We start from the raw sequence: 21,883 nt of genomic DNA on the forward strand, positions 1-21,883 counted from the left end.
TGCTGGAAAAGTTAGGTCCGGGTGCCCGGATTAGGTCTGGCGCCCGGAATGCAAAAATCTATCTCAACGCCAATTTGGAGCAAGCTGATTGGATGGGCTGATGTTATGGTCCAGGCGCCCGGAAGGGATCCAGGTGCCCGGAAGGGATCCAAGCGCCCAAAACTGCTTATATAAGCAGCCTTCCACCAGGAGAAAAGATAACAAGTTTCTTCTGCGATTACTCACTTGTGCGCTGCTCCAAAGACGCTCCTGCGATTCCGACGGTCGAGTGACGCTGCTCTGACGACCGAGCAACACCACTCCAACGACAGAGTGACGTGAGTCCAACAACTGAAAGCGCAGTCTTCCAGATCTTTGAGAAGTTGTTGGTGTATTTTATTTATTTCTGCACTTAAATTATAGATCTGTTGTATTCCTCTTGTAAAGATTTGAGAATTGTTAGTGGATTGTCCAACGAAAGCACTCGATGAGTGTGAGCCTTAGAGTAGGAGTCGACGAAGGGTCCGAAACAAGTAAAAATTAATTTGTTAGCATTGTTTTGATTTTTCTCTTCCGCTGCGCACTTTAATTCTATATCGATTTTCGACAATTGTTATTCACCCCCTCCCCCCCTCTAGCGTTCTTCACGATCCAACAACAAGGATCTAGATTTTGACGCTGAGAACTAATGGTGCTGAAAAATGAAACTCCTTTAGATGACTTCCAACCTATGTGGAACCCAAGATAAAAAAATGATAAATTGAACATGGATATAAAACTAGGAAGGTTAGAACAGTATTTATAGGTGTGAGCCTCCTCCTCCCTCTTGTGAGAGTTAAGCTTGCTACCATGGTTTCATCATTTTAGTAACTCTAGAAATGCGATTTTCTTAATAATCCTTACTAACTTGCTCATCTCAAGTTGAAAATCAAATAAGGTCATCAGAAGTTCCCATGAAGGGCAATGAAAAGTATCTACTAGGTCTTCCCTAAGTGATTTGATTAATCAATATATGCCAATGTTGATTTCATTAGGTGTATACGCAATCCAATGACGATTGAGAAGATGACAATAATAATATGAAGATCCACTATAAGAGGTGCTTTAGTTTGAAAGAATAGAAAGGTATATTAGAATATGAAAATTGTTGGGGAAACCATGTGTCCCTTGTGGTTGGGTTAGACTACATTATTTTGATGATTTAACAATATGATTTATGTTAGGTGTATATTTAATATTTTTATATCAAGTGTATAGATTACTTGTGGTATGAATTTGGAGTTGCAAGTAGGTATACTAGATATAGTGGTGATAAGCTTAAGGGTAGGAGGCTCGGATCGTAGCAAAGAGAGCCTAAATTGAGGAAGAACTTGACAGACTTGAAAGTAGAAGACTCAAATAGAAGAGTTGCTTAGAGTACTCGAGGGAGGAGAGCCTAGATCAAGGAAGAACTTGATGGACTCAAAGACAAAAGGACCAATTTGAAATGATGTTTAGAATACTTAAAGGTAGAGAGTTTGGACTAAAAAAAATAGCTTATGGACTTACGAATGGAAGGCTCAAATCAAGAGGATGTTCAGAGTACTCAAAGGCGGAAAGCCTATATAAAGAAGAGCTTTATAGACTCAAAGGAAGGAGATCTAAATCAACAAGAGGTCAGATTGAGCAGTTGAAGGTCTAAATATATGTGAAGTCTATTGTGCGATTATGATAACATAATCTTAAATTTGTGTTTAGACATCTAAAATATATGGATGTGTGATTGATAGGTTTGGGTAAGCTACCTAGAACTATTGTTGCAATTTTATGACTTTTGGAGATACACAAGTCATATTTGTCGACTAACTCAAATGTCAAACCGCATAGAAGTCTTATGGCAGATTGAGTAAGAAGGAATATCCTACTATTTCTATCAATTGAAATAAAGTATTCCAATTAATTAGATCACATTAATCAAATAGAGAATTCTAGTCGACTAGATAAGAGTCTAAGCAATAAAAAAAATTTTGAGTTTTGCCCGAGTAAAAGGATTTCCAATTGATTAGAAGGATGTTTAGTCATTTGAAAAAAATTTTCTAATCAATTAAAGTTACAACCATTAGAGTCTAACATTCACATTTGAATGATCTAATCAATTAGACTAATATTTTGGATGATTAGAGATGTCTATATCAATTTTATAAGTAAACATTAGAGACATTTAGACTTTACACAATCATTCAATTTTAGTTCTTAACTGTTTCATTTCCTCTTCCTCTAGCCGGTACACATTCATATTGATCTCAATTTATGAATGACCTCAATAAAAAAGTTTGAACTTAGACTTGAGCTCAATTAAAAAAAAAACTGAAAAAGCAAAATTAGCCATGCTCAAAGCTTCATTAATGATTAGACCAAACAGAGACGTCGACCACCATCACAAGAACTACTCTTCCACTATCGCAATGCCCATGCTCGAATCACAATGTCCCAAGAACACGATTCCGTTGCCATTTAATGGTCAAGGTGTTTCACTCCAAGCTTCTTGGCTTCCACCTTGAGAGATTTGAGGTACTTAACGGCCTCATCGAGCATGGCAGGAGTATCCATGCGTTCGCCGCCGGGGATGATCCCCTTCAACGTCTTCACCATCTTCTTTACCTTCGCCTTCCTCCCGCTGCTGTTGCTGCTACTGCTACCTCCGACGTCTCCTCGAAAACTAGGCGTCCTTCCCGTGCTGACGACGTCGTCATCGTCGTCGTCGTCATCTCCTTCTTCTGAGCTAAGCAGCGCGTCGATGCCATCGGCCTCCTCGTCGTTGTCTCTGTACGAGCTCTTGCCAGCTTCGTGCGGGTCGAAGCCCGGCGACCCGAGCTTGTGGGCGAGCGAGGGGTGGAACATGACCCGGCTCTTGTGACGGGTCTGGTCGAAGATGACGTAGTTCTTCGGGCACGTGTCCGTAGACTCGAACTCGATGTTATTAAGAGGAGCAGGGTAGTGATCACGGTACTCGTATTCGTCGTCGGGTGGACCGTTCCCGGTGAAGTTTCCTGTGTTCCTTCGCATCGTTCAATGCGGAGAACGATTGACTAGAATTTTTAAATAGCAAGAAAGAGTTTTTTTTTTTTTTTTTTGTCTTTTTTCTAACTATGGCGTGCCAATTTCTCCAGCAGAATCTTGAGAGATAAAGAAGGAAGAAAACAGGGGCGAAGCGAAGTAGCTTCTACGTAACAGGCTTAAGCAACTGACGGAAGTACTCAGCCTGCTAAGTGCCAAACAAATGGATTAATTGCAGATAAAAGTTATCAAAGTAAAGAAACACGAGGATGTTTGATAAAAAAAACCTACCTGGCAAACTTTTAACAATTGTGAATAAGCGATGATCCTGGCGCGCATTATAATCCTACCGACCTTCTCCACCCTTGGGAATCTCTTCAGACTGACCTCAATGTGCATTCTCAGTTTATTCGAGCAGATGGTAGGCAACAGATTCGATTACCTGCAACAGAAGTAATCCATCAAATGAGAATCACAACAAATCAAGCCACTTCGTTCTTAGTAGGACATGGAACAGAGGAGATGACAAAAGAGAGAAGCTTACCGAATGACGCGGAAGAAGACGACCAAGAGAACGCACTTCTCGTAGTAGCCCGCCGCCATGAACACTTTGACGATATTAATATCTTCCGGCGAGGTTTCAACAGGGTGCGTGTTATTAAACTGAGCTGAAATTTGAAGGCATGGGAAAGCAGAAGACGGAATGAATATATAGAGGGGGACCTACTGGATCAAGCTGAGCTCGAATCGCACAAGTACAAGAAGTTGCGAAGCTAGAGCAGGCATCGAGCGACAAGGGGAGTCGGATGGCCTACGAGGGAGGGCTATGGATAATAGGCATGGAAGTGGTACTGTGGAGGTCGCTCAGCTGCCAGCCCTATATATGTACTAGTGCAGCAGCGGGCGTCGCTTTCCTGTGGGGTGGCTAATGATGGGAGCTTCCAAAGCCGTGCGCTTTCATTAAAATTGAGGCAGGGCAATTAATGCGGCGTGGAGGAAGCAGAGGCAGGATGCGGATGCAGATGCAGAGACAGAGACAGAGAGGCGATGGCAATTGCTAATGGGGGCTGATGAAGGTGCGCGCGCGCTCGCCCGGTTCGTCGTCATTGCGCGTGCCCGCTCCTCGGCCGTATAAAGGGGACGACGCTTTTGGTGACTTGGGCTGCTGTGCGGCCGTGGGATGGAGGAGGAGCGGTGGGATGCAGCCTTGGGGGTGGGGCCACGGCGGAGAAGACCCATGGCTGATGAGATTAGTGCCGGGGTAAGTGGAGGAAGGGGAGGAGCATGAGCATCATTTGGGTGCGCTGCGGTCATCATGCGTTTTGCAGTGGGCAATGCACTGCCTGGCAAAATGCAATGAGAGTTAGTGAGTGTGGTGGTGTGGGGATGAGGACAGAGAGTGCTACGGAGCACGCGTGGGAAGTGGCTGCCATTAGGGATTAGGGCTGTGAAACCTGCAGGTGGAGGTGGGTGCTGTGCTGTGCTGTTCTGTACCGTGCTGCTCCCGGGGCCGTAGGGCAAGGGAGCTGCTGCCGCGGCCTGCTATGCTATCGGCGTCGCCGTCTTCGTCGATGCGAATTGAGAGCGTGATCTCGTCGCTTCTCGTTCTCATAATGACAGGCGATCACTGCCTCATCGGAGGCTGTGCCTTCATCTATTCTCGCACGAATTTGGAGAACATGGATCGCCACCTACGTGGACCCCTATCCGACTGGCAACTTATGTTGGGCCCAAGGCCGTACCCCTAGAGACTGTCACATCTCGTGAGATGTGTAAACATCTGGCCGGGTCAATCACTATCTTTTTCGTTGATGACGGACATCCGAATTGGGCCGAATTGGGCTGACATGTGCTCTCAATCAGAATTAAATTAGGAAAAAAAACAGTTAAAAAAGTATTTAAAAAAACAAAGGAATGGTTATAAATGATATGTATTTATTATGGATACTTTTGAGTGGATGATTAATAGTTATCATTTTATTATGATATTTAAGTTTTTATATTTATATTTTTTTTTTATCTTTTTTATATTAAATTTGTATTTATACTCTATTTTATGAGTTTGAATTTTTTTTAGTTTTATGTGATTTATTTTATATTTATGAAATTATTGCTAAATATTTAAATGTGATCTTCTTTGTAGGCAACTAAGGGAATAAGACTCAAATCAGGTCAAATTTAGAGTCAAATCTAAAGCTAAAGGAAAAGATCTAATCTAGTCTAATCATTCGAGATTCAAGTGATCTGAATCATCCGTTAAAGATCTGATTCATCCAAATTAAAGAAGAGTAAAGCACAACCATTGATCAAGATTTGAGACCTTTAATCTAGATTTAAATTGATCCATTCGTTGACCCAAATTTAGAGAGTTCTCAGCCATTCATCCAAATTCAGTTCAAATGAGAAACTATAGTTAAGAAATGGACGAGCACAGACCGTGAGGTTAAGGGATTTTCCGTCCTCCCATGATCGTCCAACCACCTATTCTCTATCATTCCAATCCTAATTAGTGATTCTTCATCACCCACGACTTCATCTTTTTCTTTGATCATCATCGAAGCTCCACTATCATTTCCACATCTAGATTCACCTTCTATTCTATCTCACGATGCCACCATTTGAGGCTCCATCTTCAACAGCCGCCACTGTGATCCGTTGCTTCCCGGAGTTTAAATTGCTATCATCAATTGAGATATGAACTACGACCATCATCAGAGATACGAAGAAGATAGGGATTTTCTATCTTCCTCGGAATTCTATTTCTCCCGGCCAAATCATCAACCTCATTTGCATCTCAAATCACCACTGTTGACTCTTTCCTCTGATCTAGACATGATGAGGATGGGTTTCCCTAGCTCGATTTGTAAGCAACCTTAGATTCATTGATTTCTCCATTATTAGTTGTAATTTCCCTTTGTATGATCAACTTGATGGTTCTGTTTCAATTCCCAAACATTTCCTTTGAAATCGATTTAGACTTTGATTAAATGATTTTTGTTAATTTCAATGTCACAATTCATATTAATCCCATTTAAATCACTAGATTAGATTAGGTTAATTGCTTGTTTTCCAAGTACATGAGTTAGTTTACTTTTGTAGAATAGTCTCATTTATTTTCTATTCAATGCATATATTAGATTTGATTAGGTCATGTTCTAGTCTTTAGCATTTACAGCTTAAAACCCAACCCCCAAAACCATTCACAAAAAAATTTGATCCTGAGATTTATCATATATTGATTGTATTCCTTGTGAGAGACGATTTGAGTTATCCTTATACTCTATTAGTGTGAGGGTTTGATGATATTATTTGATACCAAATCATGATAAAATTTAGTTTATCAAATTTGGCGTCATTGTTAGGGAATTGTAGAGGTGTTTGATAATTTTAGAATTATTTCTTTTTTGTTTGTTAATAAAAAATTGAAAAAAAAAATGTCAAGTGCTTTCACGTTCAGATATCCATGTGTTTGATTTATATATTCCTATATCTTTTGATCTTACTTCCTAGCGTTTCAGTATAAAAATAGAAAATTTCTTTGATCATAGATCCATATTATCAGTGATTTAGAGGTGTTAATGAAACTTATGGTTCTAGTTGGAGAGAACAACCAGATTACATAGGAACACACAACAATGGAATCTTGAGCCTCAGTACTACCAGCCTAAGCCTCAATACTACTCACCCATTGAACAATAAAATAAGTACGAGTCATTTTCAAATATCTATAATTCTAATTAGCTGGATTATTTACATTTCAGGTATGAGGACACACGTGAATATTTTACTGAGTCGTATTCAGTATATTAGAGCCCATAAGAATTTCAGGATGATTATATGCCTACTTGGTCACAACCATGCCAACAAGTGGAGCCAATTTCCTATGGAGCAATCCAAGTCTACAGTGAAGAAGTTTTTGCTTGAGATCAAATAAAAACTTCAATGCAAAAAATGGATGAGCTCTTACAATAAAATGAAGCATACATTCTTCAATCCTAACAAAGAAATGAAGTGTTATTTACAGAATTGTCAAATATAGTTGGATCAAATTGTAGTATCCATTAGCTAACTACAAGCAAAAGGCTCTAGTCAATTTCACTTAGAGACCATTCCTGATGACATTGACGTGCCCGAGAAGATGGATTATGGAGTTTGTATTAATATTATCTCTAAGTATATAATTCTACAGGACTCCTCTACCTCCTTGCATTGTGATGTTGTAGCTATAAATGATCCTTACTCTGATATTATTGTTGTTGCAAATTCTGTTTAAAAATTTTTATTGACATTGTTGATGTTGCAGGAGTAGATTTTGTTGATGATGTAGGTGTTGTTGATGATGATGGGTAGCAAGTTGAGTTTGATTATGCATTTGTTGATGAGGAGAGTGTAGGGACTTTTGCTATAGAGGCAGAGCCCCAAAAATCACTTCCTTTAGTTGTACATTCACTTGAGCCAAGCCATTACCTGACCAGGAGGAGACCACAGTCATTGTTTCAGAACATCCAGGTATCTTCTAACATGATAAGGTTAGTATTTCTTATGATCTTTCAAAAAACTTCTTAAAGGTACCAGTGATTGATTTTATTAGTTGATATTCATTCCTTGATACATACTTGATAGAGTTTGAGATTGTTGCATCTTCTTCTTACCTTGCATGTCATATGCCTCGAGAATGGTTGCTCTATCTGAACCGCCTTCAACCTCTAGGGAGAACTTTCAAAGAGCAAATGGTGGAAGGATAAGAGTTTACGTCAATTCTTAGTATTCCACCTCTAGCTTAGATTCTGCACCTTAACCACCTTGAGGTATTTACAAGGAGATAATTATGGAAGGAGAGACATTTATTGACACTGAGTACACGAGGATAACTCTCTCTTCTACCTGGACCATCCCACTACCATCATGGATATTACTTTTGAATTATCTTCAACCGCCAAGATATTAGGGAAGTCCATTCTTTTCTTTTCATTATACTTCATACTGTCTTTTGTCTTTATACTTGAGAGTTAGTTTGCACTTTATTCTTTGTTTTCATACTTTTCTTTCATATTTTTCTTTCATACTTTGCACTTTGTTTGATCTTTATAGCACTTGATTTTAAATAAATTCTTCATGTGTGATTCTTAATAATAACTTGAGAATCATAAAAGTTCCTTAAGTTTGGCTGTTAAGTTTTAGGTTATTGGACATGATTGAATATTCTACTTGCATGCTATTGGTTAGCATGGTGAAAAATTCTATTTTGATTAATTGAGTTTGATTGCCAAACTACCCAATGAGGACTATCGTATGCCTAATTCTTACTATCTTTTTGTGTGATATGCATTCATGACAGTTGAACTCTAGAATTTGTTTTGCTCTTTTTAAAATCACAATAGCATATGTATGCATGAATATGATGAAGGATAGTTCTTTTTTTGCATTCTTTGATTTTTTTTTTCTTTCTTTATTTTTTTTTTGTTAAAAAACTCACTCAACACTTTTACCTTCTACCACCTTTGTTTTGTTTTATTCTGATTATGTCTAAAACCAGAGGAAATGGCACGCTAGGAAGATGACGATGTTGTTGACCCGAAGAAGACTTTATATGAAAGAAAAATATAATGGGCTGGAACAAGAGGTTCCGAGTGCCTCCCTCCTCTCTATACACATGGAAAAGAAATACCACAGAACATTAGGGTAAAAACTAGGAAAAGGGTCCCTAGCGTAGGCCATTCGCCACTCAAGTCAGTAGATGGCCGAATGAAAAGTGGAGAGGAATTAAGGTAAAATTAAGTGGGCATAATAGAGAGAAATATTGTGCTCTGGTAAGTAAAGTGCGTAAAATGTACCTCCTGGAGTAGAGAAACCCCACCTCTTATATCATCTCTGATAATCTCATAATAATGAGGTGACAAGGAATATTCGATGTCAGAAGATGCCAAATAATGGAAGGTGTATAGTATGAAATTATATATATATATATATATATATACCTTCGTAAGAAGGTTCCATTGAATGCATATGTTTTAACCGAAGAATATTCTCTAATAGATAACTATTATTCTAATAATCTATTGTAATTCCCTGACAATGTTATCGCCTGGAATATAGCCTAGATGGACACTTGGACAAACGGGGTATCCCGACCATCTTTATGTCGAATCGATTTTGTAATGAAAATAACCTTATGTATTTTTTTTGAAGAGGGAGTTTAATCCCATAAGTCTAACCGACCATAAGTCCGGTCAATAATGTGCGCATAGACTCATGTTGGAGATTTTCTAAATAATGAGGAGCTAAGTCTTGAAGGTTTGATTAGCTCTAGGACTTACCAGTTATACGATGGAAGGTTGACTGTTGGATAATAAGGCGCTCAGACTCATAGGTGCAACCTACCTTGTAATAGTCTGATTTATACTGGAGGTTGTACTACACTGTAGGATGCCCTTTGTAACCTATTGCAGAAGTGGAGAACTTAACCTCATATGCTCAATTAACTTTGGAGTCATTTGGGTTTAGTCTAGCTGTCTTGGTGTTGATTGGAGAGATAGGTCTATTGAGCATGCCCAGATATAGAGACATTCGACCCTATATTGAGAGCGAACACTAAGCTTAAATACGATCGACTGGCCTTTGGACCGGACGGGTATATAATAGAGTTATGCGGTGCGGGCCATGGTTTCGATCTACCTTTGTGTTGACCGATTGTTCACAAGTGGAGCATTGGATCCTTCAATCACGACTACCCTTTAAGCTAGTCGTCCTTATACTGAAGTCCTTAGCATCAAGTGAGAGGCTAAGCTTTGATGAGGGTGGCGCGCTGGCTACCACCTCACCTTAACTTTGACTTTCACATTATTTTTGGGCCCACTCGTAACATCCCATATCACTAGCCTCCCTTTCAAGTCTAATCGAATGAGGCTTCTAGCCGACTGACTGACCTGAGTCTTATCTTAGTCCGATCACCCATATTATCAATCTGACCGACTGAACATGTTTTTGATTTGGCCGTCTGACCATGTTCCCGCTTGCACTTTAAATATTGCGCTCAACCTTTATTTTGGAAAGTTGCATGCTGGGTTTTGACAAGCCAAGAAATGCGCCGATGATATGCAGGAAGTTTTTTTCCAACTTAATGATGTGATTGTATTCTCCATCATAAATGCTCATTTATGGGTAAATGCCATGTGCCCCACTATCTCATATGAATCCACAACACTCCCTTCTTTGCAATCTAACAATTACCAGTGAGTAGGCAATTTCGATCAAACGGGTGAGATTGGAAAGTAGCTCATGGCTTCTGTTTAAAAAAACTTAAGTGATGAGGAAACTAATCACTTGTGTTTCATCTTCTCTGGCCCTCCCTCTGGCAATCTCCATCAAAAACTTTCTTGTAATTGGTGCTAGTAAGTTCCTCCCTTGATCTTCCTCTATTTTCCTCCTATTTCCTCATGGTGCAGGAAACATTTGCTCCCTGGTACACCTTCACACATTCAAATTTTAATAATTGCGATTGAGAAGTGCTCCGCCTACAATATGAAATCCCCAAGGACTATAATGCCCCCATTCCAACTCCCCAAGATCATCCTCATCACCCTCTCCTGGCTATATTACTTTTTTAAAGATTAAATCTTAGCCATTTTATGCTTTCATCCTACACCCATCCCCTCTTTTCTTTCTCAGATAGGTCATTACTTCCATCTTCCTTTTCAACAGCTTGCCCTAAATGCATTCTGCACTATCTACGGGATGTTCATTTTGTTCCACCTATATCGCATTCCCCCAACTTCCATTATTTTTTTTGCCCTAAAAAATCAGAGTTGGGGAGGGGGGGGGGGAGGGGGGGGGGTCTTTATATTTCAATCTCGTCCTAAGGCAGTGTTCTTTAGGGACCTATCATCATCAAATAAGGGATGAAAATCTCATTATTTTTTTATTCAAACACCTGAGTTTGTTTCCTGCCGACTACATGGCAATTGATCCTTTCACCCATTCTAGATATTGGGAACTTTAAATAAGATCCATGCATGCTTCATTTTCTACTTGAAGAAACTGAGCGGTATATAATTCAAGGCTCCCAAGTTGCTGAGAGAGGGTATGCTTTATTTATTCAGCTTGAGCCTCGTTTGAGTGTCACTTCCTTGTTCCTTCAGTAAGCCTTACCAACTTGTCCATTATGTAATCACTAACTAAGTTCTTTTTTGTTTTATATAGTGGGTGCTTTCTATGAGGCTCTAGTTTTTTAGCGCATTCAACTGGAGGATGAGGAGTTTGCTCGGTAGGAGAAAATGATTTTGGCCGAGCGAGCACAATAGCCTGCCGACCCTACTAGCGTGGTCTCTAGTAACCGAGTAACTAAATCTAGCACAGTGATTGCAACAGAGGAGCTGCCCTCCAATCCTCTTCCGACCTCCAAAGATTCTCCATCCGATCTGGAGGCACCACTAAAGAGGAGGCGCAAGAGGCACCAACTCATCCCTTTCCAAGTTCCTGAAGGGTGAGCATCTCCGATCGGGGTACCTTCACCCTATCTTATACTAGCCCAGGAGGAAGTCCCTACCCAATTTTCTGAGCAGACTTTGCCCTCTCTTCCCTCTAAAAGTCCAGCCCGAGGGTCCCATCTCAGCCGGCTAACTCTCTGGCTTTTGTCTTGCATTCAGCATCTGCTCTTCCTGTTACCTCTCTTACTAAGGTGTAGCGTGATGAAGCTTCCTCCAGTGAGCTAAAATTCCTCTATCAATTTTCGGTAGTCTATAACCTTCCCTTTGTTGGATCGAGACGCATGTAAGAGCCGGGGGGGAGGGGGGGTGAATCATGTGGTTTTCAAAAGCTTATATTTTTCATTTTAAAACAAGAGTACACAATAAAAAAAAAGAAATAGATAGAAATGAAAAAAAGGCATGAACACAAGGATTTACTTGGTTCGGAGCCTTTGGCGGCTCCTACTCTAAGACCTAGATTCCACGAAGCTATCTCTAAAAGCCTATTCTAGAACTACTGGAAGAAGGGATCGAGTACAAAAGAATCGAAGAAGTATAATAGACTACACTTTCTGTTTATAAAAATTAAGAACAAAAATTATGTTATGTTACCAAACACTTTCATAGATGGTCTACTTGAGCTTAGTGTTTGGATGACTTCTTAGTAGTAGTTGGGCTTAATAGAGTTGTAGCAAGGTAGCAGCAGAAAGCTGGAGCAGTCGGAAAGCCAAATTGGGCACATAGGAGCTCGTATAGAAGTCGATCCTTGAAGCTTGGTAGAGATACCCTTATAAAGGGTGTGGAAGGTCCCTTCTATAGCCTTGAAGGTGCCTCCAACCTGCAAAGTTTGATCCCAAACATCTTACTCCTTATTTGCGATGAAGTCTGAAGTTTATCCTGTGAATGCACCTTCCACAGCATTGAAGGCACCTTCCGTGAACAATACGAAGGCGCCTTTCAAAGCTTTAAGGCATCTCAGGTATTGTTCACCCAAGGCCTGTTTGCTCCTTTTGTCTTGTAAAAAGTATTAGTCTAGCAACCTGTAAGATAAATATTAGCACAGTAATAATAAGGAGTAGTAATTAGACATTGTCTCCTCTAGATAAGGATCTAGTCAGGGTCTCAATTTAGATTTCTGAAATGAACCTAAATTGGACCGATGCCTACTGTCCCTTCGAATGGGGGCGTGTTCTCACTTAATCACTCTCCTCCAGTGACTTACCTAAACTTACCAGGTGTAGAGTTATCTCTAGATTCATATATTCGAACTTTGAAAATCAAACATCCCGACCTATTAAATCGCATATTCGGTCTTCTCCTATCTGAAATCGCACATCCTGACCTACTAAAATTGCTCATCCGGTTTTCTCTAATCAGGAGTCAGACATCCCAACCCTTGCTAGAATTCCACATCTGGGCTTCACCTTATCGAGAATCAAACATCGTGACTTATTGAAATCACACATCCGGTCTTCAATCAATCAGGAATCGAATATCTTGATTGGGCTTAGTCAACCCTACACACTCGGTAACAAGGTTTGATCACAACATGTCTAACTTTAACTTATTTTTTATTTATCAAAACTCAGGTTTGACCACTGGTGCCAACTATATCAGCAATCTCCCCATTTTTAATGCAATGACAATCTGGGTTAAAGTTAGAAAAATAATGCAAAAAGAATAGTAATTAAGCAAGTTATGTTATATTCTCTTGAATATTTTAGGATTAAGGTTTTCAAATTTATAGTTTTGTTTTCTATTTTCCTTACTAACCCATATCCTCTCCCTTTGGCATTTATCACAAAATATAAAGTAAGTACACCAAAGTATTGCAATACACAAGTGAGTATAAGCTTTTTTCAAAAGAATCATAAAAACTTGCAGATTTATTGTAGGGAGGAGTTAAGTGGTTTAAAAAAATTTCACACAATTTTGAAAAATTGATAACAGGTTTTGAAAGTTAATTTTTGTAAAATAATATCAACATTTTTAAAACTAACTTCCAAGATATTTTCAAACTCACTTTTCAAAATATTTAAAGAGTTGGTTGCAAAGTACATTTCAAAATAATTTTCAAACTAAACTTTTTCAATTAAGCAAAAAAAAAAATCTAAGGGTTCAAAGCATTTTCAAAATATTCTTTAACTAAGAGTTTTTAACTTAGAAATATTTTTAAAATACTTTAAACTAGAGATTGTAAGCTAAAAATATTTTTAAAATTTTTAACAAGAATATTCTAAGTTATTTTAAGTAATCTTTTTTTAAGTAAATATTTCTAAAGTAATTTTTAAAAGAGTTTTCAAACACAATTTTCAAATTCAAAAATGGAATCTTAGGAAGTCTCAAAATATATTTTTGAAATAATGCTTCAAATATCCTCCCATGAACTTGATATTATTTAAGAAAAATATTTATCTAGAAATTATCCTTAAATGTCTAGTCGTTTATTACTAATTGACAATCAGAAGATAATAATATTCATTTGGTTAGTCAAGTTAAGTAAATGTATCTAGTTAGTATTTGACTAAGATGAATTACTTAAGCTGATCACTGTAATTTTGATATTTTCCACCCAGACTTGTGTTGATACACTGATATAAGAATCTTAAGTTCAGGAAATTTGCCTATGCATCTCACGCCGTTCTATGTCTTTGAATACACAATCAAGGTAGAGATATTATATTTGTGAGATGTTTGATATCTATATCTATGGGATCATGCTTTCTATAGATTTGATCTATACTAAGGATAAAATTATTTTTGAAATTAAAAGGAAATAGGAATTTTCTAGAAAATATAAGAAAAATTTTTTCCCTAGAATTTGTAAACTATTTGAAAAATATTTTAAAAATAACAGTCCTAGTCTAAAAACAAATTTCCCAGATTAATCAAATAAAAGTGGCAAAGAGTAGCTAATTGTATGGATCAAGTGAACTAGATATACAATGTATAATAGTGTACTAAAAACACTCAGGTCTAATCATCGCCAACAGGTGGAGGTGGGGGCTGCTCAACCACTCGTAACGCTCGAAGGATCGATTGCATATGTATGTCTAGTTGTCGAAATCCGATGGTCATCTCCCCCCAGAGAGAGGTGAAACCCTCCGAGATTGACTGTCGAATTTACGCGGAAGACTCCTCAAGTCGAGCAAGTCCATCCTTGACGGAAAGTGAAGTTGAGGGCTGGGTCGATTGTTGGAGTGTATACTAAAATCCTAGCTTTTGTAAACATTTATTTTTGAAATAAAAGAATCACATTGGTCAATATCTGCATTTATTTGTTAAATGTAATTGTTCAATTAATTTATATAGTAGATAACATGGAGTGTGGTGTCACACATAGAAGATCATATTGTCGGTTCTTTATAAATTATAAATAGTTGCTCACAACTAAGATGGAAGGGAACAAACCATCGGAATAGTCATAGTGTAATTAAGTATTAGTTTATCTTGATTAATAAAATTACACTCAAACACTCTAAGTGTATTGAGTAGGATCATTTTAGATAAGTTCTTTTTGTACTGACTAAATAAAAGAACTAGACCTTAGTTATTATTGAAGTGTGTGCTCTTAATCTTAATATAATAACAAGCACATATATTTAATATTTATTTCTTTGACTTATCAAAGGGTGAGGTTTAGCTCGATAAATTAATATGTCCGATAAGTTGGGAAATGATATTACTTATAGTGTGTGTTGTTGATTATAGAAGGAATCTGTGTCCTAGTTATCTAGGTTGAGAATGTCCCCAAGAGAAGCTCATAAGGATTGTCATATTAAACCCTGTAGGTGGACTTAGTCCGACATGACAATGAAGTTGAGTGGTACTACTCTTGGAGCTAAATATTAATTAAGTAAGTTGTCAGTAACTTACTTAATTAGTGGGCATTTGTTATCTTAAACACAGGGAGACTAACACACTCATGATAAGAAGGAGCCCATAATGTAATTTGGGATTGGTGCGGTAGTGTGATAAAAACTCTTTAGTGGAATGAGTTATTATCGATGAACTTGAGTTGTGTGTTCGAGGCGAGCACGGGATACTCAAGCTCATCGGAAGGCCAAAATCAATTTCTCCTCTAGGTCCCTGTCCTAGCCTCATTATAGCCTAAAGTCCATCCAAATGTAAGGCCCTTCTTGGTGTACAAGAAGGGGGCCGGTCCATTGCTTGGTGACCAAGCAATGGCCGGCTACATCCTCTTCTATAGGGGCGGCCCTATTGCTTGGTGACCAAGCTAGTAGGGGCCGACCACATTAATCAAACAAGGAGGGTTGTTTTGAATTTTTAAAATCTTCTCTTTGTAGAAAACTATAAGTTTTAAAAGAGAGATTTTAATTTTAAAAACTTTCCTTATTTGAATTAGGCCACATGTTTTAAAAGAAAGTTTAAAAGATTTTAAAACTTTCCCTTTTTAACCATCCTCATGGTTTAAGAAAAAAAGGAAGATAAGTTTTAAAATTTAAATTTTCTATCACCATGTTATGAAAGGAAATTTTATAAGAGAAGTTTTAAATTTTAAAACATGGTTTTAATTTTTAGAACTTTCCTTTTTTAACTCCTACTTTAGGAAAGAGAGCTTATAAAATTTTATAGGAATTTTTCTTCTTGTAAAATTTTATAAAAAATAATATTCCTTTCCTCTTATGGGGGTCGGCCACCCTTGCTTAGTGCCCAAGTAAGGTGGCCGGCCAAAACAAAAAAATAAAATCATCATCCAAATTGATTTGGTGATTGATTCAATCAAGAGGAAAGAAAAGGAAAATTAAAAGGGAAAAGAAAAACTAGAGGAAGATTTTAATTTTTGTAAAAATTCTTCCCTTATTTGCCTTGGACAACTAATATAAAATAAGGGGTGAGGAGGCTTCATGAGATACAATTCTTATTCTCTTGCTTGGAGGATCTTTTGGTGGCCGACCCTCTCTCTTCTCCCTTTCCCTTTGCTCTCTTCTCCTTGGTGGTGGTGGTGGCTGGATCTTAGAGGAAGAGGAAGAAAGCTTTTGGGTGGTGATCATCTTGGAGGTTCGTTGCCCACACGACGTCCAAGGTGAGGTGAGGAATACGGCAGAAGATCTCGAGGTCATTAGCATACAAAGAGAAGGTATAATTAGCAATTGTTTTCCGCATCATGCTAGTTATTTTTCTCTGTAAGAATTCCAAACACAAGAGAGATTAGATCTAGTTTTTTGAATTAGTTTTTTGAGTTTGTGTTTTCCTCTTTTTTGAATTTGTGATTCGATTGTTCTTTTTGGTTAACCTAGAGTTATTTAAGGAAATTAAATATTAGCTTTCCTTAAAAGGCTTTGTCTAGGCGGTGGTGGTTGCTCTCATATATCCAAGAAGGTCATGTGCCTCGCCATGCAGTCCTGGAAGTCAATTTTGGAAATTAATATTTAATAGAATTAATAACATAGATGGATTTGAATCAATAGTGTTAAGTTCCGCTTGCGTTCAAATCTAAATCATTAAGAACAGATAAGTTAAATTTAGAATCAATGATGTTAAGTTCCATCTGTGATTCCTAATTTAACTTCTAAAGAACACAATAGGTTATTTAAGGAAATATTCGACACTTGTACAAAATTTTGTACAGTGGAACTGATACGATTTTCCTAGGACTAACCAACAATTGGTATCAGAGCTAGGGTTTGCCTCTGTGTGTTTTGGTTTTCAAATTAATTATGCATATGTCATACATAATTTAGGCAGGATAATAGTAGGATGTGCTAATTCTGTGATTGCAGGCTCCAACTATTATGACATTTAGATATTGTGTGTGATTGGACCCTTGGACATGTCAAGGGCATTATTTTGTGTCCATGATTGTATGTATCAAATACAGCAGAGTTGTATTATTTTTAGAATTTTATTTTTGTTTGATCTAGAATACATGTATATTCCTTTATGGAATATAGGATCGATATATGTAAAATTCTATATTTGTCGCGGATCGGATGCTTGCAAGGCATGGTACTTTTGGAGGACCAGAGGCGCAGCGGAATAAGAAGCGAGATGGATGCGACGACTCGACCCGATAGCGGTGGCTAAAGATGGCAGCAGCTAAGGTTGGAGCGTACTGAAGACAGTGATGGAAAAATGTCATAATAGTTGGAATATAAATTTCCATATTTATTGCTTTTATTTACTGTGATGTGTGTGTATGCATGAGATGTATGCTAGGATAGTTTAAAATTCCTCACTTTAAATAACTAAGTGGGAGAGGGATTTATTTTAATAAATTCCACGGTCTCCATTACCGGTTTGTAAGTGATGCAAACAAATTTGCGCGTTGGCTCTGAGTGCCTTCCTCCATATCGGATGAGTTTGTTTGCGGATCACTAGATCAAACTTCCATTTAGAATGACTATAGGAAATTAATTAAGAGCGTGTGATCTTCCCCATCGAAAGGGGCACAATCTTATTAATGGACTTAGTGTCAAGTAATGGTATACACTTAAGCACGTCTAATAGTATCCTCCCCATCGGAGTCACTGCTATTATTTGTGTGGCCGAAGGAAAATCAACTATTAATTTTATTTGTCATAAAGTTAGGTTGACAAGAATAAAATTAATGGGTAAACCCTCCTCTTACAAATGTTTGATTTTGTATACGTTCACACTATCGTGGCATGCAAAATTCACGGTGATATGAGGTGTTGGTTAATTTAAAATAGTATTGTTTGAGGAATCAATATTATTCTAAATTTAGAGTCTTGACCAAAGTTTATTTTTGTGATTCTTAGGATGACTTTCAACCCACTGGCCATTATACTGAAAGAGAACAAACTTACTGGTCCCAACTATATTGATTGGAAAAGAAACTTGGACATTGTTCTTACTGCTGAAAGCTATAAGTTTGTACTGACTGAGGCTTGCCCTAATGCACCTGACGGTGACTCTACCCCAGAGGAGATTAAGTATCATAAGAAATGGGTAAAAGCTGATGAGATGGCGCGGTGTTACATTTTGGCATTAATATCAAATGTATTGCAACATCATCATTAAGATTTACCAACAGCTTATGATATAATGAACAATCTCAAAGAACTCTTTGGGCACCAGAGTCGAACTGCTAGGCAAGAGGCAATGAGAAAATTAATAACAGCCACCATGTCTGAGGGAACACCTGTAAAAGATCATATCCTCAAAATGATGGCCTATCTGAACGAAATACAAGTTCTTGGAGGAGAAATCGATGGGGAAACCCAGGTCGATATAATTCTCCAAACGCAACCCAGAAGTTTTGAGCAGTTCTGCCTGAACTATAACATAAACAAAAGAGAGTATATGTTGGCGGAACTTCTGACAGAACTACAGGCAGCAGAAGGAATATTTCGTCACAGTTCTCAGATTCACTATGCTGAAAATAGTTCTACTTCTAAGTCGAAAGGCAAGAAGAAGAAGAAACGGGTCTTTTCAGTAAAGAAGGTGAATAAACCTTAGGGTACAGGACAGAAAGCTGGAATGAAGAAGCCGAAGGGAAAGTGCTTCATCTGTAAGCAGTCAGGACATTGGAAGGCAGACTGTCCTCGTAGGAATCAGAACAATAAAGGTATATCTCATGCTCTAGTAGTTGAAACATGTTTAGCGGTGTTATCTACCAGCACCTGGTGTGTAGATACGGAAGCCACTGATCATGTCTGCAATTCTTTGCAGGGGTTCCAGGAAACCCAACGACTATTTGATGGATAGATAACCATCTACATGGGCAATGCTACTAAGGTGTCGGCTGTTACAGTGGGAGACGTCTACTTATCTTTTGATAGGAATAGAAATTTGATTTTAAGAAATTGTCTTTATGTACCCAGTTTTAGAAAGAATTTAATTTCAGTTTCTAAACTGTATTTGGATGGATATTCTATTTCCTTTAGTAACAATGTCATTATAAAGAGAAATAAGGTGATTATCTGTTCTGGTGCATTGGTTGGCAATTTATATACTTTAAATCCAATTTCTCCCACAAAGCAAAATATGGAAATTAATAACACATATTCTAATTCCAATAAGAGAAAGGAACCTTCGGAGATGAACCAAACGTATCTTTGGCATCTAAGGCTTGGTCATATTAACCTAAGTAGGATTCAAAGACTCATAGCTGATGGACTCTTGGGTCCATTGGAGTTGAAAAATTTTCCAACCAGTGAATCTTGCTTGGAAGGTAAGATGACCAAGAGACCTTTTAAGGCCAAGGGGTATAGAGCCAAAGAAACGTTAGAACTGGTTCATTCTGATTTGTGTGATCCTATGTCTATCCAAGCAAGAGGTGGTTTGAATATTTTGTCTCTTTTATAGATGATTATTCAAGATACGGATGTATTTACCTGATGCACCGCAAGTCTGAGTGCTTTGATAAATTCAAAGAGTACAAGGCTGATGTGGAGAAACGTCTTGGTAAAAGTACCAAGACACTACGGTCTGATTCTGGTGGCGAATACCTCTTAGGAGAATTTAGGAATTACTTATCAGAGGCCGCGATTCAATCCCAGTTGTCCACACCTGGTACACCCCAACAGAATGGTGTAGCAGAATGAAGGAATAAGACTCTTATGGAGATGGTTAGATCGATGATGAGTTATTCAGAATTACCAAATTCGTTTTGGGGATACGCTCTAGAAACGACAGCGCACATTCTGAACTTAGTATATTCTAAATCAGTATCCTCTACTCCCATAGAATTGTGGAATGGGCAAAAGCCTAGTCTAAGACATATTCGGATTTGGGGTATTCTAGCACATGTGCTAAATCTGGATGCTGATAAGTTAGAATCTCGTACAGAAGTGCGCGTGTTTGTAGGTTATCCCAAAGGAACGAAAGGTGGTTTATTTTATAGTCCTAAAGATCAGAAGGTCATTGTTAGCACCAATACTCAGTTTTTAGAAGAAGACTATATAATAGACCACAAGTCCAATAGCAAAATTGTTCTAGAAGAACTTAGAGAGGACACATCTACTTTAGTACCAACAGTACAAGATGAAGTACCATAAGAGACTGCAACACGTGTCACACATGATACACAACCACCGACAGTGCCTCATTGTAGTGGGAGGGTTGTAAGGCAACCTGAGAGATTCATGTTTTTGGGAGAGTCTTCAGACTTGATCCCAGGCAAATATGAACCTGATCCCCGAACATATGACGAAGCACTCCAAGATATAGATACAGTATCTTGGTAAAAGGCAATGAATTCAGAAATAGAATCTATGTATTCTAATAAGGTCTGGGAGCTTGTAGAACCACCTGATGGTGTAAAAGCCGTTGGATGCAAGTGGATCTACAAAAGGAAAAGAGGGATAGACGGGAAGGTAGAAACCTTCAAAGCAAGGCTTGTTGCGAAAGGGTATACTCAGACAGAGTGAATCGATTATGAGGAGACTTTTTTGCCGGTATCCATGCTTAAGTCTATCCGGATACTCTTATCCATTGCTGCTCATATGGATTATGAGATTTGCCAAATGGATGTCAAGACAGCTTTCCTTAATGGAAGTCTTGAAGAAAACATCCATATGAAGCAACCAGAAGGGTTCATTGAAAATGGCAAAGAGCATCTAGTGTGCAAGATCAATCAGTCCATTTATGGACTGAAGCAAGCTTCAAGATCTTGGAACATCTGGTTTAACGAAGTAATCCAGTCTTACGGATTTATTCAGTGTCCAGATGAGTCTTGTGTATACAAGAAGTATAACGGAAACGTGGTGGTATTTCTTGTACTATACGTCGATGATATTTTGTTAATTAGCAACAATGTCAAGGTATTATTGGACATAAGGGTATGGCTGTCCAAACAATTTGATATGAAGGACTTAGGAGAATGTGCACACATTCTTGGGATTAAAGTTATAAGGGATCGCAAGAAAATAATGTTGTGCCTATCCCAAGCTTTATATATAGATACAATCCTTACTCATTTTAGCATGCAGAACTCCAAGAAAGGTTTCTTACCTTTTAGGCATAGAGTAGCCTTATCTAAAGAGATGTCTCCAAAGATATCAAAGAAGATGGAGGATATGAAGGCAGTTCCTTATGCTTCGGCTGTAGGAAGCCTTATGTATGCAATGCTGTGTACGAGACCTAATATCTGTTTTGTCGTGGGCATGGTTAGCAGATATCAGAGTAACCTTGGACAAGGACATTGGACTGCTGTAAAGCATATATTGAAGTACCTGAGAAGGACTAGAGATTATATGCTAGTCTACCAAGCAGACGATTTGCTCCCTATGGGTTACACGGATTCGGACTTCCAATTAGATAGGGACAATAGTAAGTCTACGTCAGGCTATGTGTTTACTCTAGGAGGTGGAACCATTGCATAAAGGAGTGTTAAGAAGAAATGTGTCTCGAACTCAACCATGGAAGCTGAGTATGTGGCAGCCTCTGAGGCAGCCAAAGAAGTTGTATGGCTCAGG

General features: G+C 38.2%; 1 protein-coding gene across 2 annotated transcripts; it reads right to left on the reverse strand.

Moving 5' to 3' along the window:
* Positions 1–2,332: 2,332 nt before the first annotated feature.
* On the reverse strand, positions 2,333–4,106 carry LOC121980357 (transcription factor bHLH144-like). 2 transcript variants are annotated; one of them, XM_042532363.1, is made up of 4 exons: positions 3,743–4,106; positions 3,560–3,641; positions 3,307–3,457; positions 2,333–3,220 (listed from the first exon to the last, which is right to left on the reverse strand). In XM_042532363.1, exon 4 carries the CDS (start codon positions 3,022–3,024, stop codon positions 2,473–2,475), a length of 552 nt encoding a protein of 183 aa, XP_042388297.1. In that variant the 5' UTR covers positions 3,025–3,220; positions 3,307–3,457; positions 3,560–3,641; positions 3,743–4,106; the 3' UTR covers positions 2,333–2,472. The 2 variants fall into 2 exon arrangements, with proteins under 2 accessions (XP_042388297.1, XP_042388296.1); XM_042532362.1 differs by having other exon boundaries at positions 3,560–4,106.
* Between the last annotated feature and the right edge of the window lie 17,777 nt (positions 4,107–21,883).

This window comes from Zingiber officinale, chromosome 5A (assembly GCF_018446385.1).
Source record: "Zingiber officinale cultivar Zhangliang chromosome 5A, Zo_v1.1, whole genome shotgun sequence".
Classification (NCBI taxonomy): Eukaryota; Viridiplantae; Streptophyta; class Magnoliopsida; order Zingiberales; family Zingiberaceae; genus Zingiber; species Zingiber officinale.

Bases quoted from the DNA above. Each gene is read 5' to 3' on its own strand.
- LOC121980357 (XM_042532363.1), bottom strand. From the start codon at position 3,024: ATGCGAAGGAACACAGGAAACTTCACCGGGAACGGTCCACCCGACGAC.